A 23,142-nucleotide genomic window follows, 5' to 3' on the forward strand; every position below is an offset into this window, starting at 1 on the left:
GTGTAGGGAGTATGGGGCAGTGAGGGAGGGTGGGCGTAGGGAGCAGTGAGGGAGGGTGGGTGTAGCGAGCAGTGAAGGAGGGTGGGTGTAAGGAGCAGTGAGGGATGGTGGGTGTAGGGAGCATTGAGGGAGGGTGGGTGTAGGGAGCAGTGAGGGCGGTGGGTGTAGGAAGCAGCATGGGAGGGTGGGTGTAGGGAGCAGTGAGGGAGGGTGGGTGTAGGGCGCAGGGAGGATGTAGGGAGCAGTGAGGGAGGGTGGGTGTAGGGAGCAGTGAGGGAGGGTGGGTGTAGGGAGTATGGGGCAGTGAGGGAGGGTGGGTGTAGGGAGCAGTGAGGGAGGGTGGGTGTAGGGAGTATGGGGCAGTGAGGGAGGGTGGGTGTAGGGAGCAGTGAAGGAGGGTGGGTGTAGCGAGCAGTGAGGGAGGGTGGGTGTAAGGAGCAGTGAGGAAGGGTGGCTGTAGGGAGCAGTGAGGGAGGGTGGGTGTAGGGAGCAGTGAGGGAGGGTGGGTGTAAGGAGCAGTGAGGGCGGTGGGTGTAGGAAGCAGTGATGGAGGGTGGATGTAGGGAGCAGTGAAGGAGGGTCGGTGTAGCGAGCAGTGAGGGAGGGTGGGTGTAGGGAGCAGTGAGGGAGGGTGGGTGTAGGGGGCAGTGAGGGAGGGTGGGTGTAGGGAGCAGCATGGGAGGGTGGGTGTAGGGAGCAGTGAGGGAGGGTGGGTGTAGGGCGCAGGGAGGTTGTAGGGAGCAGTGAGGGAGGGTGGGTGTAGGGAGCGGTGAGGGAGGGTGGGTGTAGGGCGCAGGGAGGATGTAGGGAGCAGTGAGGGAGGGTGGGTGTAGGGCGCAGGGAGGATGTTGGGAGCAGTGAGGGAGGGTGGTTGTAGGGAGCGGTGAGGGAGGGTGGGTGTAGGGTGCAGGGAGGATGTAGGGAGCAGTGAGGGCGGGTGGGTGTTGGGCACAGGGAGGATGCTGGGCGCAGTGAGGGAGGGTGGGTGTAGGGAGCAGTGAGGGTGGGTGTAGGGAGCAGTGAGAGAGGGTGGGTGTAGGGAGCAGGGAGGGAGGGTGTAGGGAGTATGGGGCAGTGAGGGAGGGTGGGTGTAGGGAGCAGTAAGGGAGGGTGGGTGTAGGGAGTATGGGGCAGTGAGGGAGGGTGGGCGTAGGGAGCAGTGAGGGAGGGTGGGTGTAGCGAGCAGTGAAGGAGGGTGGGTGTAAGGAGCAGTGAGGGATGGTGGGTGTAGGGAGCATTGAGGGAGGGTGGGTGTAGGGAGCAGTGAGGGCGGTGGGTGTAGGAAGCAGCATGGGAGGGTGGGTGTAGGGAGCAGTGAGGGAGGGTGGGTGTAGGGCGCAGGGAGGATGTAGGGAGCAGTGAGGGAGGGTGGGTGTAGGGAGCAGTGAGGTAGGGTGGGTGTAGGGAGCAGTGAGGGTGGATGTAGGGAGCAGTGAGAGAGGGTGGGTGTAGGGAGCAGGGCGGGAGGGTGGGTGTAGGGAGCAGTGAGAGAGGGTGGGTGTAGGGAGCAGGGAGGGTGGGTGTAGGGAGCAGTGAGGTAGGGTGGGTGTAGGGAGCAGTGAGGGTGGGTGGTGGGTGTAGGAAGCAGTAAGAGAGGGTGGGTGTAGGGAGCAGGGAGGGGGGGTGGGTGTAGGGAGCAGTGAGAGAGGGTGGGTGTAGGGAGCAGGGAGGGAGGGTGGGTGTAGGGAGCAGCGAGAGAGGGTGGGTGTAGGGAGCAGGGAGGGTGGGTGTAGGGAGCAGGGAGGGAGGGTGGGTGTAGGGAGCAGGGAGGGAGCATGGGTGTAGGGAGCAGTGAGAGAGGGTGGGTGTAGTGAGCAGTGAGGGAGGGTGAGTGTAGGGAGCAGGGAGGGTGGGTGTAGGGAGCAGGGAGGGAGGGTGGGTGTAGGGAGCAGTGAGGGAGGGTGGCTGTAGGGAGCAGTGAGGGAGGGTGGGTGTAGGGAGCAGTGAGGGAGGGTGGGTGTAAGGAGCAGTGAGGGCGGTGGGTGTAGGAAGCAGTGATGGAGGGTGGGTGTAGGGAGCAGTGAGGGAGGGTCGGTGTAGCGAGCAGTGAGGGAGGGTGGGTGTAGGGAGCAGTGAGGGAGGGTGGGTGTAGGGGGCAGTGAGGGAGGGTGGGTGTAGGGAGCAGCATGGGAGGGTGGGTGTAGGGAGCAGTGAGGGAGGGTGGGTGTAGGGCGCAGGGAGGTTGTAGGGAGCAGTGAGGGAGGGTGGGTGTAGGGAGCGGTGAGGGAGGGTGGGTGTAGGGCGCAGGGAGGATGTAGGGAGCAGTGAGGGAGGGTGGGTGTAGGGCGCAGGGAGGATGTTGGGAGCAGTGAGGGAGGGTGGTTGTAGGGAGCGGTGAGGGAGGGTGGGTGTAGGGTGCAGGGAGGATGTAGGGAGCAGTGAGGGCGGGTGGGTGTTGGGCACAGGGAGGATGTTGGGAGCAGTGAGGGAGGGTGGGTGTAGGGAGCAGTGAGGGTGGGTGTAGGGAGCAGTGAGAGAGGGTGGGTGTAGGGAGCAGGGAGGGAGGGTGTAGGGAGTATGGGGCAGTGAGGGAGGGTGGGTGTAGGGAGCAGTAAGGGAGGGTGGGTGTAGGGAGTATGGGGCAGTGAGGGAGGGTGGGCGTAGGGAGCAGTGAGGGAGGGTGGGTGTAGCGAGCAGTGAAGGAGGGTGGGTGTAAGGAGCAGTGAGGGATGGTGGGTGTAGGGAGCATTGAGGGAGGGTGGGTGTAGGGAGCAGTGAGGGCGGTGGGTGTAGGAAGCAGCATGGGAGGGTGGGTGTAGGGAGCAGTGAGGGAGGGTGGGTGTAGGGCGCAGGGAGGATGTAGGGAGCAGTGAGGGAGGGTGGGTGTAGGGAGCAGTGAGGTAGGGTGGGTGTAGGGAGCAGTGAGGGTGGATGTAGGGAGCAGTGAGAGAGGGTGGGTGTAGGGAGCAGGGCGGGAGGGTGGGTGTAGGGAGCAGTGAGAGAGGGTGGGTGTAGGGAGCAGGGAGGGTGGGTGTAGGGAGCAGTGAGGGTGGGTGGTGGGTGTAGGAAGCAGTAAGAGAGGGTGGGTGTAGGGAGCAGGGAGGGTGGGTGGGTGTAGGGAGCAGTGAGAGAGGGTGGGTGTAGGGAGCAGGGAGGGAGGGTGGGTGTAGGGAGCAGCGAAAGAGGGTGGGTGTAGGGAGCAGGGAGGGTGGGTGTAGGGAGCAGGGAGGGAGGGTGGGTGTAGGGAGCAGGGAGGGAGCATGGGTGTAGGGAGCAGTGAGAGAGGGTGGGTGTAGTGAGCAGTGAGGGAGGGTGAGTGTAGGGAGCAGGGAGGGTGGGTGTAGGGAGCAGGGAGGGAGGGTGGGTGTAGGGAGCAGTGAGGGAGGGTGGATGTAGGGAGCAGTGAGAGAGGGTTGGTGTAGGGAGCAGTGAGGGTGGATGTAGGGAGCAGTGAGGGAGGGTGGGTGTAGGGAGCAGGGCGGGAGGGTGGGTGTAGGGAGCAGTGAGAGGGTGGGTGTAGGGAGCAGGGAGGGTGGGTGTAGGGAGCAGTGAGGTAGGGTGGGTGTAGGGAGCAGTGAGGGTGGGTGGTGGGTGTAGGAAGCAGTGAGAGAAGGTGGGTGTAGGGAGCAGGGAGGGAGGGTGGGTGTAGGGAGCAGTGAGGGAGGGTGGGTGTAGGGAGCAGTGAGGTAGGGTGGGTGTAGGGAGCAGTGAGGGTGGATGTAGGGAGCAGTGAGAGAGGGTGGGTGTAGGGAGCAGGGCGGGAGGGTGGGTGTAGGGAGCAGTGAGAGAGGGTGGGTGTAGGGAGCAGGGAGGGTGGGTGTAGGGAGCAGTGAGGTAGGGTGGGTGTAGGTAGCAGTGAGGGTGGGTGGTGGGTGTAGGAAGCAGTGAGAGAGGGTGGGTGAAGGGAGCAGGGAGGGAGGGTGGGTGTAGGGAGCAGTGAGAGAGGGTGGGTGTAGGAAGCAGGGAGGGAGGGTGGGTGTAGGGAGCAGCGAGAGAGGGTGGGTGTAGGGAGCAGGGAGGGTGGGTGTAGGGAGCAGGGAGGGAGGGTGGGTGTAGGGAGCAGGGAGGGAGCATGGGTGTAGGGAGCAGTGAGAGAGGGTGGGTGTAGTGAGCAGTGAGGGAGGGTGGGTGTAGGGAGCAGCGAAAGAGGGTGGGTGTAGGGAGCAGGGAGGGTGGGTGTAGGGAGCAGGGAGGGAGCATGGGTGTGGGGAGCAGTGAGAGAGGGTGGGTGTAGTGAGCAGTGAGGGAGGGTGAGTGTAGGGAGCATGGAGGGTGGGTGTAGGGAGCAGGGAGGGAGGGTGGGTGTAGGTAGCAGTGTGGGAGGGTGGATGTAGGGAGCAGTGAGAGAGGGTTGGTGTAGGGAGCAGAGAGGAAGGGTGGGTGTAGGGAGCAGTGAGGGATGGTGGGTGTAGGGAGCAGTGAGAGAGGGTGGGTGTAGGGAGCAGTGAGGGAGGGTGGGTGTAGGGAGCAGTAAGGGAGGGTGGGTGTAGGGAGCAGTGAGGGAGGGTGGGTGTAGGGAGCAGTGAGAGAGGGTGAGTGTAGGGAGCAGTGAGGGAGGGTGGGTGTAGGGAGCAGTGAGAGAGGGTGGGTGTAGGGAGCAGTGAGGGTGGGTGGGTGTAGGGAGCAGTGAGAGAGGGTGGGTGTAGGGAGCAGTGAGGGCGAGTGGGGGTAGGGAGCAGTGAGAGAGGGTGGGTGTAGGGAGCAGTGAGGGAGGGTGGGTGTAGGGAGCAGTGAGGGAGGGTGGGTGTAGCGAGCAGTGAGGGAGGGAGGGTGTAAGGAGCAGTGAGGGAGGGTGGGTGTAGGGAGCAGTTAGGGAAGGTGGGTGTAGGGAGCAGTGAGGTAGGGTGGGTGTAGGGAGCAGTGAGGGAAGGTGGGTGTAGGGAGCAGTGAGGGTGGGTGTAGGGAGCAGTGAGAGAGGGTGGGTGTAGGGAGCAGGGAGGGAGGATGGGTATAGGGAGCAGTGAGGGAGGGAGGATGTAGGGAGCAGTGAGAGAGGGTGGGTGTAGGGAGCAGTGAGGGAGGGTGGGTGTAGGGAGCAGTGAGGGAGGGTGGGTGTAGGGAGCAGTGAGGGAGGGAGGACGTAGGGAGCAGTGAGGGAGGGTGGGTGTAGGGAGCAGTGACGGAGGGAGGATGTAGGGAGCAGTGAGTGCGGGTGGGGGTAGGGAGCAGTGAGGTAGGGTGGGTGTAGGGAGCAGTGAGAGTGGTTGGGTGTAGGGAGCAGTGAGAGAGGGTGGGTGTAGGGCGCAGGGTGGATGTAGGGCGCAGCATGGTAGGGTGGGTGTAGGGAGCAGTGAGGGAGGGTGGCTGTAGGGAGCAGGGAGGGAGGGTGGGTGTAGGGAGCAGCGCGGGAGTAAGGGTGTAGGGAGCAGTGAGGGAGTAAGGGTGTAGGGAGCAGTGAGGGAGGGTGGATGTAGGGAGCAGTGAGAGAGGGTGGGTGTGGCCGGAGAGACCCTCAGCCCACGTGGACAATGGCCGCTGCGGCACTGAAGGGGTTAACCCTCGTGCCCGGCGCCATATTAAGGGACAATGGGCGCTTGGTGTCACTGTTAAACGTACTTACGGCGCTGGGCGCGGACTGTTTAAAAGTTTGTTTAATGATGTGTTTTAACATGTCATATGTAGTGCTCTGTGCACAATTGTAGGATTGCATGTTTAACTGTATTTATTTTATATTCAAGATATGGTCATCTGTATATTTAAAGGGGAAAATGCACTTACTCTTATAGATGTCTGAATAATCATCTCTTATCCTCTGGAAATAGGAAGTGGCATGCTAATGGCCCTGTCCTAGCAGAGAGGTGTGAAGGACAATACCTTTTGATGTGTAAGTTCCTTAGAGAAATATGGGGGTCATTCCGAGTTGTTCGCTCGCAAGCTGCTTTTAGCAGCTTTGCACACGCTAAGCCGCCGCCTACTGGGAGTGAATCTTAGTTTATCAAAATTGCGAACGAAAGATTCGCAATATTGCGAAAAGACTTCTCTGTGCAGTTTCTGAGTAGCTCGAGACTTACTCTGCCAGTACGATCAGTTCAGTGCTTGTCGTTCCTGGTTTGACGACACAAACACACCCAGCGTTCGCCCAGACACTCCTCCGTTTCTCCAGCCACTCCCGCGTTTTTCCCAGAAACTGTAGCGTTTTTTCACACACACCCATAAAACGGCCAGTTTCCGCCCAGAAACACCCACTTCCTGTCAATCACATTACGATCACCAGAACGTAGAAAAAACCTCGTAATGCCGTGAGTAAAATTCCTAACTGCATAGCAAATTTACTTGGCGCAGTCGCAGTGCGAACATTGCGCATGCGCAATAAGCGGAAAATCGCTGCGATGCGAAGAAATTTACCGAGCGAACAACTCGGAATGACCCCCTATGCTAATCACGTGGGATCTCCTTATCCAATAGATAAAGTCTATGGGCTTGGAACCTGTTTGTTTCATGTAGCTGATTTAATTGATATACGAATCCTGAATGGTAGATGCAGGAAGGAAGAATATTTGTTTGGTAAATCCAATACAAACCGTATTTAAAGCTATGTGTTAAATGTATCAATGGTGAAGTGTAACCTCCCAGGAAGTAGGAATTGGAGTTTAAATTATACAAAACTTTGTCTGTGTGTGGCAGGAAAAAGGAAATAGCTTTTTTGCACTTACTGACATCCTTGTAAAATGTAATTTATTTATATTTTGTGCGATAACCTGATTGGTTGGAGAAGACAGGGAGGGCTTACCCCCCTGTGTGTGTGGAAAATTGACATAAAAAGGAGGCCTGCGTGCCTCCAGATTGTAATTGTACCATCTTATTCTGCTGGAACATCTTGCTGTATGCTGTTGCCCCTAGCAATAGGGATGAGTCTTTTTTAAGGCTATTATTGAGCAAATAAACATCTGCCTCAAGAAGATTGCTTCATCTTGTGACCTACAGGGTTAGGCCAAACATAGCCCCGTCCTCCGGCTGTCCAGGGAAGCACCTAACGTCTCCAAGTTCCGCCTTCCGCCAGCTACCGGTAGAGGCCTAGCAAGTGGCTAGTGGGGATTCGTCAACACCACACAGGTGTGGTAAGGCAGTGCGTCGGCACATACAGAGCAGAACCGTGGTTCCAAACGCCACGGCAGGTTAGGAGTTTGGTGGTGGCAGCATAAACCCGCCCACAGCGCAGTGGGTGGAGTCAGTAACAGGCGGTTACTGACGGTAAGCGGGAATCCCCTATGTGGTCAGGCCTCGTGTGACCTAACCTTCCATTCTGTGCACAGGGGACGAGATGCGAAAGCGGTGAGTGCTTTCGTACGGAACCGTCCTGTCACAGTGGGTGTAGGGAGTAGGGAGGGAGGGTGGGTGTAGGGAGCAGTGAGGGAGGGTGGATGTAGGGAGCAGTGAGGATGGGTGGGTGTAGGGAGCAGTGAGGGTGGGTGAAGGGAGCAGTTAGGTAGGGTGGGTGTAGAAAGCAGTGAGGTAGGGTGGGTGTAGGGAACAGTGAGGTAGGGTGGATATAGGGAGCAGGAAGGATGTAGGGAGCAGCGCGGGAGGAATGGTGTAGGGAGCAGTGAGGTAGGGTGGGTGTAGGGAGTAGGGAGGCTTGGTGTAGGGAGCAGTGAGAGAGGGTGGGTGTAGGGAGCAGTGAGGGAGGGTGGGTGTAGGGAGCAGCACAGGAGGGTGGGTGTAGGGAGCAGCACGGGAGGGGGGATGTAGGAAGCAGTGAGGTAGGGTGGGTGTAGGGAGTAGGGAGGGTGGGTGTAGGGAGCAGTGAGCGAGGGTGGGTGTAGGGTGTAGGGAGGGAGGGTGGGTGTAGGGAGCAGTGAGCGAGGGTGGGTGCAGGGAGTAGGGAGGGAGGGTGGGTGTAGGGAGCAGTGAGCGAGGGTGGGTGTAGGTAGTAGGGAGGGAGGGTGGGTGTAGGGAGCAGCGCGGGAGGGTGGGTGTAGGGAGCAGTGAGGGAGGGTGGGTGTAGGGAGAAGGGAGGGAGGGTGGATGTAGGGAACAGTGAGGGAGGGTGGGTATAGGGAGCAGCGTGGGAGGGTGGGTGTAGGGAGCAGTGAGGGAGGGTGGGTGTAGGGAGCAGTGAGGGAGGGTGGGTGTAGGGAGTAGGGAGGAATGCTGTAGGGAGCAGTGAGGGCGGGTGGGTGTAGGGAGCAGTGAGGGAGGGAGGATGTAGGGAGCAGTGAGGGAGGGTGGGTGTAAGGAGCAGTGAGAGAGGGTGGGTGTTGGGAGCAGTGAGAGAGTGTGGGTGTTGGGAGCAATTAGGGAGGGTGGGTGTAGGGAACAGGGAGGGAGGGTGGGTGTAGGGAGCAGTGAGGAAGGGTGGGTGTAGGGAGCAGCGTGGGAGGGAGGATGTAGGGAGCAGTGAGGAAGGGTGGGTGTAGGGAGTAGGGAGGGAGCGTGGGTGTAGGGAGTAGGGAGGGTGGGTGTAGGGATCAGTGAGCGAGGGTGGGTGTAGGGAGTAGGGAGGGAGGGTGGGTGTAGGGAGCAGGGAGGAATGGTGTAGGGAGCAGTGAGGTAGGAATGGTGTAGGGAGCAATGAGGGAGGGAGGATGTAGGGAGCAGCGTGGGAGGAAGGGTGTAGGGAGTGTTTTGTTCATATGTTTGTAAATCCAGTCATCAGGACACAGAGACATGTGAGTTCACTGCTGTGCTTTTTATTCCATCACCAACTCCAGGCACACTGCACTGGACCACCCACTTCCCAGCATCCCCCTGGTCCCAGGGACCATCACTGAAGATTCAGGCTTACACATGTTAGTAAGGGAGTGTCTACAAATATTAAGCATTCTAATACACTAACATCACAAGGAGCAGTGAGGTAGGGTGGGTGTAGGGAGCAGTGAGGGAGGGTGGGTGTAGGGAGCAGTGAGGTAGGGTGGGTGTAGGGAGCAGCGGGAGGGTGGGTGTAGGGAGCAGTGAGGGAGGGTGGGTGTAGGTAGCAGTGAGGGAGGGTGGGTGTAGGGAGCAGCGGGAGGGTGGGTGTAGGGAGCAGTGAGCGAGGGTGGGTGTAGGGAGCAGTGAGGGAGGGTGTGTGTAGGGAGTAGGGAGGGAGGGTGTGTGTAGGGAGTAGGGAGGGAGGGTGGGTGTAGGGAGCAGTGAGGGAGGGTGGGTGTAGGGACTAGGGAGGGAGGGTGGGTGTAGGGAGCAGTGAGGGAGGAATGGTGTAGGGAGCAGTGAGGGAGGGTGGGTGTAGGGAGCAGTGAGAGAGGGTGGGTGTAGGGAGCAGTGATAGAGGGTGGGTGTAGGGAGCAGTGAGGGAGGGTGGGTGTAGGGAGCAATGAGAGAGGGTGGGTGTAGGGAGCAGTGAGGGAGGGAGGATGTAGGGAGCAGTGAGGGAGGGTGCGTGTAGGGAGCAGGGAGGGAGTGTGGGTGTAGGGAGTAGTGAGGGAGGGTGGGTGTATGGAGTAGGGAGCAGTGAGGGAGGGTGAGTGTAGGGAGTAGAGAGGGTGGATGTAGGGAGCAGTGAGAGAGGGTGGGAGTAGGGAGTAGTGAGGGTGGGTGTAGGGAGCAGTGAGAGAGGGTGGGTGTAGGGAGCAGTGAGGGAGGGTGGGTGTAGGGAGTAGGGAGGGTGGGTGGGTGTAGGGAGCAGTGAGAGAGGGTGAGTGTAGGGAGCAGTGAGGGAGGGTTGGTGTAGGGAGCAGTGAGGGAGGGATGATGTAGCGAGCAGTGAGGGAGGGTGGGTGTAGGGAGCAGTGAGAGAGGGTGGGTGTAGGAAGCAGTGAGGGAGAGTGGGTGTAGGGAGCAGTGAGAGAGGGTGGGTGTAGAGAGCAGTGAGAGAGGGTGGGTGTAGGGAGCTGTGAGGGAGGGTGGGTGTAGGGAACAGTGAGGGAGGGTGGGTGTAGGGAGCTGTGAGGGAGGGTGGGTGTAGGGAACAGTGAGGGAGGGTGGGTGTAGGGAGCAGTGAGAGAGGGTGGGTGTAGGGAGCAGGGAAAAAGGGTGGCTGTAGGGAGCAGTGAGAGAGGGTGGGTGTAGGGAGCAGTGAGGGAGGGTGGGTGTAGGGAGTAGGGAGGGAGGGTGGGTGTAGGGAGCAGTGAGAGAGGGTGGGTGTAGGGAGCAGTGAGGGAGGGTGGGTGTAGGGAGCTGTGAGGGAGGGTGGGTGTAGGAAGCAGTGAGGGAGGGTGGGTGTAGGGAGCAGTGAGAGAGGGTGGGTGTAGAGAGCAGTGAGGGAGGGTGGGTGTAGGGAGCTGTGAGGGAGGGTGGGTGTAGGGAACAGTGAGGGAGGGTGGGTGTAGGGAGCAGTGAGAGGGTGGGTGTAGGGAGCAGGGAAAAAGGGTGGCTGTAGGGAGCAGTGAGAGAGGGTGGGTGTAGGGAGCAGTGAGGGAGGGTGGGTGTAGGGAGTAGGGAGGGAGGGTGGGTGTAGGGAGCAGTGAGAGAGGGTGGGTGTAGGGAGCAGTGAGGGAGGGTGGGTGTAGGGAGCTGTGAGGGAGGGTGGGTGTAGGAAGCAGTGAGGGAGGGTGGGTGTAGGGAGCAGTGAGAGAGGGTGGGTGTAGGGAGCAGTGAGGGAGGGTTGGTGTAGGGAGCAGTGAGAGAGGGTGGGTGTAGAGAGCAGTGAGAGAGGGTGGGTGTAGGGAGCTGTGAGGGAGGGTGGGTGTAGGGAACAGTGAGGGAGGGTGGGTGTAGGGAGCAGTGAGGGAGGGTGGGTGTAGGGAGCAGTGAGGGAGGGTGGGTGTAGGGAGTAGGGAGGGAGGGTGGGTGTAGGGAGCAGTGAGAGAGGGTGGGTGTAGGGAGCAGTGAGGGAGGCTGGGTGTAGGGAGCAGTGAGAGAGGGTGGGTTTAGGGAGCAGTGAGAGAGGGTGGGTGTAGGGAGCAGTGAGGGAGGCTGGGTGTAGGGAGCAGTGAGAGAGGGTGGGTGTAGGGAGCAGTGAGGGAGGGTGGGTGTAGGGAGCAGGGAGGTAGGGTGGGTGTAGGGAGCAGTGAGGTAGGGTGGGTGTAGGGAGCAGTGAGGTAGGGTGGGTGTAGGGAGCAATACTTACTATTAGGCGGGCAGCCATGGATCACCCATGTGCCCCCGTCCCAATACTCTGTACCTGTAATAACCTCCTGTGATCACCTTTGTGCTTACCTATTGCCAAATCAATGTAGCTATTATTGTTAATATAAATTCGGGGTAATACTGGAACATGGCTGTTTTATGGTTAGTCAGTGATCCTCCTCCTCCTCCTCCTCCCAGAGAAAGTCGTCTTTATATTTAATGCCCCGTATTAGGTCCTCTTGGGTCCAGTACTGAATAATGGCCCTCATTCCGAGTTGTTCGCTCGTTAGCTGCTTTTAGCAGCATTGCACACGCTAAGCCGCCGCCTACTGGGAGTGAATCTTAGCTTAGCAGAATAGCGAATAGACACTTCTTAGCAGTTTCTGAGTAGCTCCAGACTTACTCGGCATCTGCGATCAGTTCAGTCAGTTTCGTTCCTGGTTTGACGTCACAAACACACCCAGCGTTCGCCCAGACACTCCTCCGTTTCTCCAGCCACTCCTGCGTTTTTCCCAGAAACGCCAGCGTTTTTTCACACACACCCATAAAACGGACAGTTTCCGCCCAGAAACACCCACTTCCTGTCAATCACACTCCGATCACCAGAACGAAGAAAAATCCTCGTAATGCCGTGAGTAAAATACCTAACTGTTGAGTAAAATAACTAAGCGCATGCGCAGTAAGCGACTAATCGCAATATAGAGAAAATCGGCAACGAGCGAACAACTCGGAATGAGGGCCAAAGTGCTGTCATTCTGCTCATTAATGTGTATAATACATGTAATACCACTTTCCAAAAATGAATGGTGCTAAATGCCTCTTCTCAGACATGGCAGCGTCATTCTTCCGGCGGTGTTACAGCGTGCAGAGGCGCAGGTGCCAGTGTCGGCGGTGCACTGATGGCTGTGTGTCCAGGATCACTGAGGCGCTGAGCCCCACTTATCTATATACAGTATTGTCATGTACTAATATTCAGCCCAGTATTCCCAGGCCAGCAACCTCACTAGGGAATGACACTGAGGGATATTGCTGATTTTCCAGTTCCATCTGTGGGCAAGACACTAATATCTGAAGCATCTGTAGGATTTGTACATCTCAAGGGGCCCCATACACTAGAGCGATTATGCCCAATTTCAGCCCAATTCGGGCATTCGGCCCGATATATTGGGTAAAATCGGGCATTTTTGAGGTGTCTCCAGGCCGATCCGATCCGATGCGTGTCCCCGTGAGCATCGTATCGGATCCTCCAGATTGAATGTTGCCCATAGCAGCCAATGAGATTTTACTTCTCATTTATCTAGCACCTTCTAGAAGATAATACCTGGAATCTGATTGGTTGATATTAGTGATGTGCACCGGAAATTTTTCGGGTTTTGTGTTTTGGTTTTGGATTCGGTTCCGCGGCCGTGTTTTGGATTCGGACGCGTTTTGGCAAAACCTCCTGAAAATTTTTTGTTGGATTCGGGTGTGTTTTGGATTCGGGTGTTTTTTTACAAAAACCCCTCAAAAACAGCTTAAATCATAGAATTTGGGGGTCATTTTGATCCCATAGTATTATTAACCTCAATAACCATAATTTCCACTCGTTTCCAGTAGAGATGAGCGGGTTCGGTTTCTCTGAATCCGAACCCGCCAGAACTTCATGTTTTTTTTCACGGGTCCGAGCGACTCGGATCTTCCCGCCTTGCTCGGTTAACCCGAGCGCGCCCGAACGTCATCATGACGCTGTCGGATTCTCGCGAGGCTCGGATTCTATCGCGAGACTCGGATTCTATATAAGGAGCCGCGCGTCGCCGCCATTTTCACACGTGCATTGAGATTGATAGGGAGAGGACGTGGCTGGCGTCTTCTCCATTTAGATTATAAGAGACTGAGAGAGATTTACTGGAGCTGACTAGGAGGAGTACTGTTACTGTAGAAATGTAGAGACTGAGTGGAGAGAGTTTACTAGTGAGGACAGTGCAGTTTACTTTATAATCCGTTCTCTGCCTGAAAAAAGCGATACACAGCACACAGTGACTCAGTCACATACCATATCTGTGTGCACTGCTCAGGCTCAGGCCAGTGTGCTGCATCATCTATTATCTATATATAATATTATATATATCTGTCTGACTGCTCAGCTCACACAGCTTATAATTGTGGGGGAGACTGGGGAGCACTACTGCAGTGCCAGTTATAGGTTATAGCAGGAGCCAGGAGTACATAATATATTATATAGTGAGTGACCACCAGACACACAGTGCAGTTTATTTAATATATCCGTTCTCTGCCTGAAAAAAGCGATACACACAGTGACTCAGTCAGTCACATACCATATCTGTGTGCACTGCTCAGGCTCAGGCCAGTGTGCTGCATCATCTATTATCTATACATAATATTATATATATCTGTCTGACTGCTCAGCTCACACAGCTTATAATTGTGGGGGAGACTGGGGAGCACTACTGCAGTGCCAGTTATAGGTTATAGCAGGAGCCAGGAGTACATAATATAATCCGTTCTCTGCCTGAAAAAAGCGATACACAGCACACAGTGACTCAGTCACATACCATATCTGTGTGCACTGCTCAGGCTCAGGCCAGTGTGCTGCATCATCTATTATCTATATATAATATTATATATATCTGTCTGACTGCTCAGCTCACACAGCTTATAATTGTGGGGGAGACTGGGGAGAACTACTGCAGTGCCAGTTATAGGTTATAGCAGGAGCCAGGAGTACATAATATATTATATAGTGAGTGACCACCAGACACACAGTGCAGTTTATTTAATATATCCGTTCTCTGCCTGAAAAAAGCGATACACACAGTGACTCAGTCAGTCACATACCATATCTGTGTGCACTGCTCAGGCTCAGGCCAGTGTGCTGCATCATCTATATTATATATCTGTCTGACTGCTCAGCTCACACAGCTTATAATTGTGGGGGAGACTGGGGAGCACTACTGCAGTGCCAGTTATAGGTTATAGCAGGAGCCAGGAGTACATAATATTATATTAAAATTAAACAGTGCACACTTTTGCTGCAGGAGTGCCACTGCCAGTGTGACTAGTGACCAGTGACCTGACCACCAGTATATATAATATTAGTAGTATACTATCTCTTTATCAACCAGTCTATATTAGCAGCAGACACAGTACAGTGCGGTAGTTCACGGCTGTGGCTACCTCTGTGTCGGCACTCGGCAGCCCGTCCATAATTGTATATACCACCTAACCGTGGTTTTTTTTTCTTTCTTTATACATACATACTAGTTACGAGTATACTATCTCTTTATCAACCAGTCTATATATTAGCAGCAGACACAGTACAGTGCGGTAGTTCACGGCTGTGGCTACCTCTGTGTCGGCACTCGGCAGCCCGTCCATAATTGTATATACCACCTAACCGTGGTTTTTTTTTCTTTCTTTATACATACATACTAGTTACGAGTATACTATCTCTTTATCAACCAGTCTATATATTAGCAGCAGACACAGTACAGTGCGGTAGTTCACGGCTGTGGCTACCTCTGTGTCGGCACTCGGCAGCCCGTCCATAATTGTATATACCACCTAACCGTGGTTTTTTTTTCTTTCTTTATACATACATACTAGTTACGAGTATACTATCTCTTTATCAACCAGTCTATATATTAGCAGCAGACACAGTACAGTGCGGTAGTTCACGGCTGTGGCTACCTCTGTGTCGGCACTCGGCAGCCCGTCCATAATTGTATATACCACCTAACCGTGGTTTTTTTTTCTTTCTTTATACATACATACTAGTTACGAGTATACTATCTCTTTATCAACCAGTCTATATATTAGCAGCAGACACAGTACAGTGCGGTAGTTCACGGCTGTGGCTACCTCTGTGTCGGCACTCGGCAGCCCGTCCATAATTGTATATACCACCTAACCGTGGTTTTTTTTTCTTTCTTTATACATACATACTAGTTACGAGTATACTATCTCTTTATCAACCAGTCTATATATTAGCAGCAGACACAGTACAGTGCGGTAGTTCACGGCTGTGGCTACCTCTGTGTCGGCACTCGGCAGCCCGTCCATAATTGTATATACCACCTAACCGTGGTTTTTTTTTCTTTCTTTATACATACATACTAGTTACGAGTATACTATCTCTTTATCAACCAGTCTATATATTAGCAGCAGACACAGTACAGTGCGGTAGTTCACGGCTGTGGCTACCTCTGTGTCGGCACTCGGCAGCCCGTCCATAATTGTATACTAGTATCCAATCCATCCATCTCCATTGTTTACCTGAGGTGCCTTTTAGTTGTGCCTATTAAAATATGGAGAACAAAAATGTTGAGGTTCCAAAATTAGGGAAAGATCAAGATCCACTTCCACCTCGTGCTGAAGCTGCTGCCACTAGTCATGGCCGAGACGATGAAATGCCAGCAACGTCGTCTGCCAAGGCCGATGCCCAATGTCATAGTACAGAGCATGTCAAATCCAAAACACCAAATATCAGTAAAAAGCCTCTTTTTTTCTTTGCGTCATGTGCTGTTTGGGGAGGGTTTTTTGGAAGGGACATCCTGCGTGACACTGCAGTGCCACTCCTAGATTGGCCCGGTGTTTGTGTCGGCCACTAGGGTCGCTAATCTTACTCACACAGCTACCTCATTGCGCCTCTTTTTTTCTTTGCGTCATGTGCTGTTTGGGGAGGGTTTTTTGGAAGGGCCATCCTGCGTGACACTGCAGTGCCACTCCTAGATGGGCCCGGTGTTTGTGTCGGCCACTAGGGTCGCTAATCTTACTCACACAGCTACCTCATTGCGCCTCTTTTTTTCTTTGCGTCATGTGCTGTTTGGGGAGGGTTTTTTGGAAGGGCCATCCTGCGTGACACTGCAGTGCCACTCCTAGATGGGCCCGGTGTTTGTGTCGGCCACTAGGGTCGCTAATCTTACTCACACAGCTACCTCATTGCGCCTCTTTTTTTCTTTGCGTCATGTGCTGTTTGGGGAGGGTTTTTTGGAAGGGACATCCTGCGTGACACTGCAGTGCCACTCCTAGATGGGCCCGGTGTTTGTGTCGGCCACTAGGGTCGCTTATCTTACTCACACAGCGACCTCGGTGCAAATTTTAGGACTAAAAATAATATTGTGAGGTGTGAGGTATTCAGAATAGACTGAAAATGAGTGTAAATTATGGTTTTTGAGGTTAATAATACTTTGGGATCAAAATGACCCCCAAATTCTATGATTTAAGCTGTTTTTTAGTGTTTTTTGAAAAAAACACCCGAATCCAAAACACACCCGAATCCGACAAAAAAAATTCGGTGAGGTTTTGCCAAAACGCGTTCGAACCCAAAACACGGCCGCGGAACCGAACCCAAAACCAAAACACAAAACCCGAAAAATTTCAGGCGCTCATCTCTAGTTTCCAGTCTATTCTGAACACCTCACACCTTATTTGTAGTCCTAAAATTTGCACCGAGGTCGCTGGATGACTAAGCTAAGCGACCCAAGTGGCCGACACAAACACCTGGCCCATCTAGGAGTGGCACTGCAGTTTTCTAGCGAGAGGATGAGTGCTTCCATTCTCATGTGAATCTGAACCACTAGCCATGAACATAGGACAGGGCCTCAGCCGTTCCTTGCCACTCCGTGTCGTAAATGGCATATTGACAAGTTTACACTTCTCATCAGACGCTTTTAATTTTGATTTTTGGGTCATTTTACTGAACTTTTGTAGTATACTTGATGACACAGAGGTAGAGCAATGGACTACTGTACCGTACTGCTATATATATACTGGTGGTCACAGCAACATTCTGCACTGTCCCCTCCTACTATATACTGCGCACAACTAAAATGCAGCACAGGTATGGATGCATAGTATACTTGACGACACAGAGGTAGAGCAGTGGACTACTGTACCATACTGCTATATATATATACTGGTGGTCAGCAAAATTCTGCACTGTCCTCCTACTATATACTGCGCACAACTAAAATGCAGCACAGGTATGGATGCATAGTATACTTGACGACACAGAGGTAGGTAGAGCATTGGACTACTGTACCGTACTGCTATATATATACTGGTGGTCAGCAATATTCTGCACTGTCCTCCTACTAGACTGTGCACAACTAAAATGCAGCACAGGTATGGATGGATAGTATACTTGACGACACAGAGGTAGGTAGAGCAGTGGACTACTGTACCGTACTGCTATATATATACTGGTGGTCAGCAAAATTCTTCACTGTCCTCCTACTATACTGCGCACAACTAAAATGCAGCACAGGTATGGATGGATAGTATACTTGACGACACAGAGGTAGGTAGAGCAGTGGACTACTGTACTGTACTGCTATATAATACTGGTGGTCAGCAAAATTCTGCACTGTCCTCCTACTTTACTGCGCACAACTAAAATGCAGCACAGGTATGGATGGATAGTATACTTGACGACACAGAATTAGGTAGAGCAGTGGACTACTGTACCGTACTGCTATATATATACTGGTGGTCAGCAAAATTCTGCACTGTTCTACTACTATACTGCGCACAACTAAAATGCAGCACAGGTATGGATGGATAGTATACTTGACAACACAGAGGTAGGTAGAGCAGTGGACTACTGTATCGTACTGCTATATATATATATATATATACTGGTGGTCACATCAAAATTCTGCACTGTCCTCCTACTATACTGCGCACAATTAAAATGCAGTACAGGTATGGATGGATAGTATACTTGACGACACAGAGGTAGGTAGAGCAGTGGACTACTGTACCGTACTGCTATATATATACACGTGGTCAGCAAAATTCTGCACTATCCTCCTACTATACTGCGCACAACTAAAATGCAGCACAGGTATGGATGCATAGCATACTTGACGACACAGAGGTAGGTAGAGCATTGGACTACTGTACCGTACTGCTATATATATACTGGTGGTCAGCAATATTCTGCACTGTCCTCCTACTAGACTGCGCACAACTAAAATGCAGCACAGGTATGGATGGATAGTATACTTGACGACACAGAGGTAGGTAGAGCAGTGGACTACTGTACCGTTCTGCTATATATATATACTGGTGGTCAGCAAAATTCTGCACTGTCCTCCTACTATACTGCGCACAACTAAAATGCAGCACAGGTATGGATGGATAGTATACTTGACGACACAGAGGTAGGTAGAGCAGTGGACTACTGTACCGTACTGCTATATATATATACACGTGGTCAGCAAAATTCTGCACTATCCTCCTACTATACTGCGCACAACTAAAATGCAGCACAGGTATGGATGCATAGCATACTTGACGACACAGAGGTAGGTAGAGCATTGGACTACTGTACCGTACTGCTATATATATACTGGTGGTCAGCAATATTCTGCACTGTCCTCCTACTAGACTGCGCACAACTAAAATGCAGCACAGGTATGGATGGATAGTATACTTGACGACACAGAGGTAGGTAGAGCAGTGGACTACTGTACCGTTCTGCTATATATATACTGGTGGTCAGCAAAATTCTGCACTGTCCTCCTACTATACTGCGCACAACTAAAATGCAGCACAGGTATGGATGGATAGTATACTTGACGACACAGAGGTAGGTAGAGCAGTGGACTACTGTACCATACTGCTATATATATATATATATATATATATATATATATATATACTGGTGGTCACAGCAAAATTCTGCACTGTCCTCCTACTATATACTGCGCACAACTAAAATGCAGTACAGGTATGGATGGATAGTATACTTGATGACACAGAGGTAGGTAGAGCAGTGGACTACTGTACCGTACTGCTATATATATACTGGTGGTCAGCAAAATTCTGCACTGTCCTCCTACTATACTGCGCACAACTAAAATGCAGCACAGGTATGGATGGATAGTATACTTGACGACACAGAATTAGGTAGAGCAGTGGCCTACTGTACCATACTGCTATATATATACTGGTGGTCAGCAAAATTCTGCACTGTCCTCCTACTATACTGCGCACAACTAAAATGCAGCACAGGTATGGACGGATAGTATACTTGACGACACAGGGATAGGTAGAGCAGTGGACTACTGTACCGTACTGCTATATATATATATATATATATATATATATACTGGTGGTCACAGCAAAATTCTGCACTGTCCTCCTACTATACTGCGCACAACTAAAATGCAGCACAGGTATGGATGGATAGTATACTTGATGACACAGAGGTAGGTAGAGCAGTGGACTACTGTACCGTACTGCTATATATATACTGGTGGTCACAGCAACATTCTGCACTGTCCTCCTACTATATAATACTGCGCACAACTAAAATGCAGCACAGGTATGGATGGATAGTATACTTGACGACACAGAGGTAGGTAGAGCAGTGGACTACTGTACCGTACTGCTATATAATACTGGTGGTCAGCAAAATTCTGCACTGTCCGCCTACTATATGCTACAATGCAGCACAGATATGGAGCGTTTTTCAGGCAGAGAACGTAGATATTTTCAGCACATTGAGCACAGATATTTGCAGCACACTGAGCACAGATATTTGCAGCACACTGAGCACAGATATTTGCAGCACACTGAGCACAGATATTTGCAGCACACTGAACACAGAAACTGAGAGAACGTTGCACGTCCTCTCGCTATCATCTCCAATGCACGAGTGAAAATGGCGGCGACGCGCAGCTCCTTATATAGAATACGAATCTCGCGAGAATCCGACAGCGGGATGATGACGTTCGGGCGCGCTCGGGTTAACCGAGCAAGGCGGGAAGATCCGAGTCTGCCTCGGAACCGTGTAAAATGGGTGAAGTTCGGGGGGTTTCGGATCTCGAGGAACCGAACCCGCTCATCACTAGTTGATATGGGCAACATCTCATCTTAAACAGAACTCCCATCTTAATAAATTTATCCCATTGTGTCAATTTTCTGAAGATTTCTAACCCAATTTGCAAATTTCTTCTAGATTTTAAGGCCCCAACCTGTGACGTAAAGTCAGATTTGGTGACACAGATTTTACTTGGAGTTGGCGTCTTCCTATCGCTGTGTGCCATTGTCGTGTTGTATCGCTGCATCCAAAGGAAGGTAAGTGCATGGTACAAAGGCAAATGTCCAGTCAGCTGACATACTCTGCACTCCACACAATACAGCAGGCACTCCCAACCACGGTCCTCAAGGCACACCAACAGGGCAGGTTTTAGTGATAGGACACTTACAGTAGGATTTTCCTTCATTGTGACTACAGGAAACAGGGAGTCGCATAGTTCCATTACATGCTAACGATGGGATTATAGCGTGGACACCTGACCAGGGGCTTATACTGCGCCTAAACACGTATGCAGGGTGTGGGGTTTAGTGGATTCTGACCTGAACGCAGCCGTGTGCATGTGCCAACTTACACATTCCAGGAAGGATGCGGCCGCAGTATGACTGACATCAGTGGCCGTTCGTGGGGCAGCAACGCAGCGTTGGAGGGAGGGAGGGAGGGGCAAAATGGAGGCATGCCTTGACCGTTTTCGGGGGTGGCTGCGTGACGTCACGCGCAGCCACTCTGATTTAAAAAATGGCGGCCGACCCCCTGACAGCACAACCAGGCTGCGCTGCCAGGAGTCAACCGTAGTTTAATGCGTCCGCAATCTAACTGGGAGGCGGCCCATTACACACGCTGGGCGGCCTTGCCCTGTGCTGGGCGGCCCTCAGCATGTAAGGAGATGGACGCAGGCCTGGCTGCGTATGCAGCGATCTGCGTCCATTGCTTAATCAAGTCCTCAACTATTTACGCAAAATGAAATGGCAGGAAGATTTCTTGTAGAGACATTTTTGATCAGTGGAATTGTAGCTTAGAATTGTGCTTCTGAGGAAAAAACACTGTGTAAAAAATAGTCAGAAATGAGAAAACAAATGAACAAATTAACATTTTGGATGTTTTTTTAGTTTTCATTTTTGCGTAACTGGGGAGGGGAAGAACCAGACTGTCCTGTAGCTGGTAACGCAGCGTTATGTCCTCTTCACGCCTGTGCGGCTACTTGGTAGTAGATCATTCAGAGAACTTAGGGGGTCATTCCGAGTTGATCGCTAGCAGAAAATGTTCGCTGTGCTGCGATTAAGGTAAAAACCGGCACTTCTGCGCATGCGTATGCGGCACAGTGCGCACGCGCGACGTACTTTCACAACGGCTGATGTATTTTCACACAAGGTCTAGCGAAGCTTTTCAGTCGCAATGGCAGCCGCAGAGAGATTGAATGGAAGGGGGCGTTTCTGGGTGGCAACTGACCGTTTTCAGGGAGCGTTCGGAAAAACACAGGCGTGCCAGGAAAAACACAGGCGTGGCTGGGCGAATGCAGGGCATGTTCGTGACGTCAAAACAGGAACTGAATACTCTGAAGTGATCGCAAGCGCTGAGTAGGTTTTGAGCTACTCTGAAACTGCACAAAAAAACTTTGTAGCCGCTCTGCGATCCTTTCGTTCACACTTCTGCTGAGCTAAGATACACTCCTAGTGGGCGGTGGCATAGCGTTTGCAAGGCTGCTAAAAACTGCTAGCGAGCGATCAACTCGGAATGACCACCTTAGTTACATATATTTGCAAAGTTATGTTATATGGATAATATATACACACACACACTCACACACACTTACACACACTCAGACCTCTGAACTGAAGTCACCTGTCAGTGGCAGCAGCGATTTACGGGTCTTTATAGAGGGCGGGGCCAGATGTCTTGAGGGCGTGGCTTAAGTGGCAAGCTACAGCTGCGTTGACAAAAAAAAAATTAGGTCTGTCGGGGATTTCTGGGTACACACATCCCCCCTGGGTGTGCCACTGAATGCCAACCATATACTAGAGATGAGCGCCTGAAATTTTTCGGGTTTTGTGTTTTGGTTTTGGGTTCGGTTCCGCGGCCGTGTTTTGGGTTCGAACGCGTTTTGGCAAAACCTCACCGAATTTTTTTTGTCGGATTCGGGTGTGTTTTGGATTCGGGTGTTTTTTTCAAAAAACACTAAAAAACAGCTTAAATCATAGAATTTGGGGGTCATTTTGATCCCAAAGTATTATTAACCTCAAAAACCATAATTTACACTCATTTTCAGTCTATTCTGAATACCTCACACCTCACAATATTATTTTTAGTCCTAAAATTTGCACCGAGGTCGCTGTGTGAGTAAGATAAGCGACCCTAGTGGCCGACACAAACACCGGGCCCATCTAGGAGTGGCACTGCAGTGTCACGCAGGATGTCCCTTCCAAAAAACCCTCCCCAAACAGCACATGACGCAAAGAAAAAAAGAGGCGCAATGAGGTAGCTGTGTGAGTAAGATTAGCGACCCTAGTGGCCGACACAAACACCGGGCCCATCTAGGAGTGGCACTGCAGTGTCACGCAGGATGTCCCTTCCAAAAAACCCTCCCCAAACAGCACATGACGCAAAGAAAAAAAGAGGCGCAATGAGGTAGCTGTGTGAGTAAGATTAGCGACCCTAGTGGCCGACACAAACACCGGGCCCATCTAGGAGTGGCACTGCAGTGTCACGCAGGATGTCCCTTCCAAAAAACCCTCCCCAAACAGCACATGACGCAAAGAAAAAAAGAGGCGCAATGAGGTAGCTGACTGTGTGAGTAAGATTAGCGACCCTAGTGGCCGACACAAACACCGGGCCCATTTAGGAGTGGCACTGCAGTGTCACGCAGGATGTCCCTTCCAAAAAACCCTCCCCAATCAGCACATGATGCAAAGAAAAAGAAAAGAAAAAAGAGGTGCAAGATGGAATTGTCCTTGGGCCCTCCCACCCACCCTTATGTTGTATAAACAAAACAGGACATGCACACTTTAACCAACCCATCATTTCAGTGACAGGGTCTGCCACACGACTGTGACTGATATGACGGGTTGGTTTGGACCCCCCCAAAAAAGAAGCAATTAATCTCTCCTTGCACAAACTGGCTCTACAGAGGCAAGATGTCCACCTCATCATCACCCTCCGATATATCACCGTGTACATCCCCCTCCTCACAGATTATCAATTCGTCCCCACTGGAATCCACCATCTCAGCTCCCTGTGTACTTTGTGGAGGCAATTGCTGCTGGTCAATGTCTCCGCGGAGGAATTGATTATAATTCATTTTAATGAACATCATCTTCTCCACATTTTCTGGATGTAACCTCGTACGCCGATTGCTGACAAGGTGAGCGGCGGCACTAAACACTCTTTCGGAGTACACACTTGTGGGAGGGCAACTTAGGTAGAATAAAGCCAGT

General features: G+C 52.5%; 1 protein-coding gene across 1 annotated transcript in view; it reads left to right on the forward strand.

The window, feature by feature from the left end:
* LOC134943220 (T-cell-specific surface glycoprotein CD28-like) overlaps nt 1-23,142 on the forward strand; it is a 45,343-nt gene that overhangs the window by 12,052 nt on the left and 10,149 nt on the right. The window contains exon 3 of the mRNA XM_063932162.1: nt 19,853-19,971. Within this exon, the coding sequence (XP_063788232.1) occupies nt 19,853-19,971 (119 nt within the window). The remainder of the gene's footprint in view (nt 1-19,852; nt 19,972-23,142) is intronic.

Source organism: Pseudophryne corroboree, chromosome 7, assembly GCF_028390025.1.
Source record: "Pseudophryne corroboree isolate aPseCor3 chromosome 7, aPseCor3.hap2, whole genome shotgun sequence".
In the NCBI taxonomy this organism is placed as follows: domain Eukaryota; kingdom Metazoa; phylum Chordata; class Amphibia; order Anura; family Myobatrachidae; genus Pseudophryne; species Pseudophryne corroboree.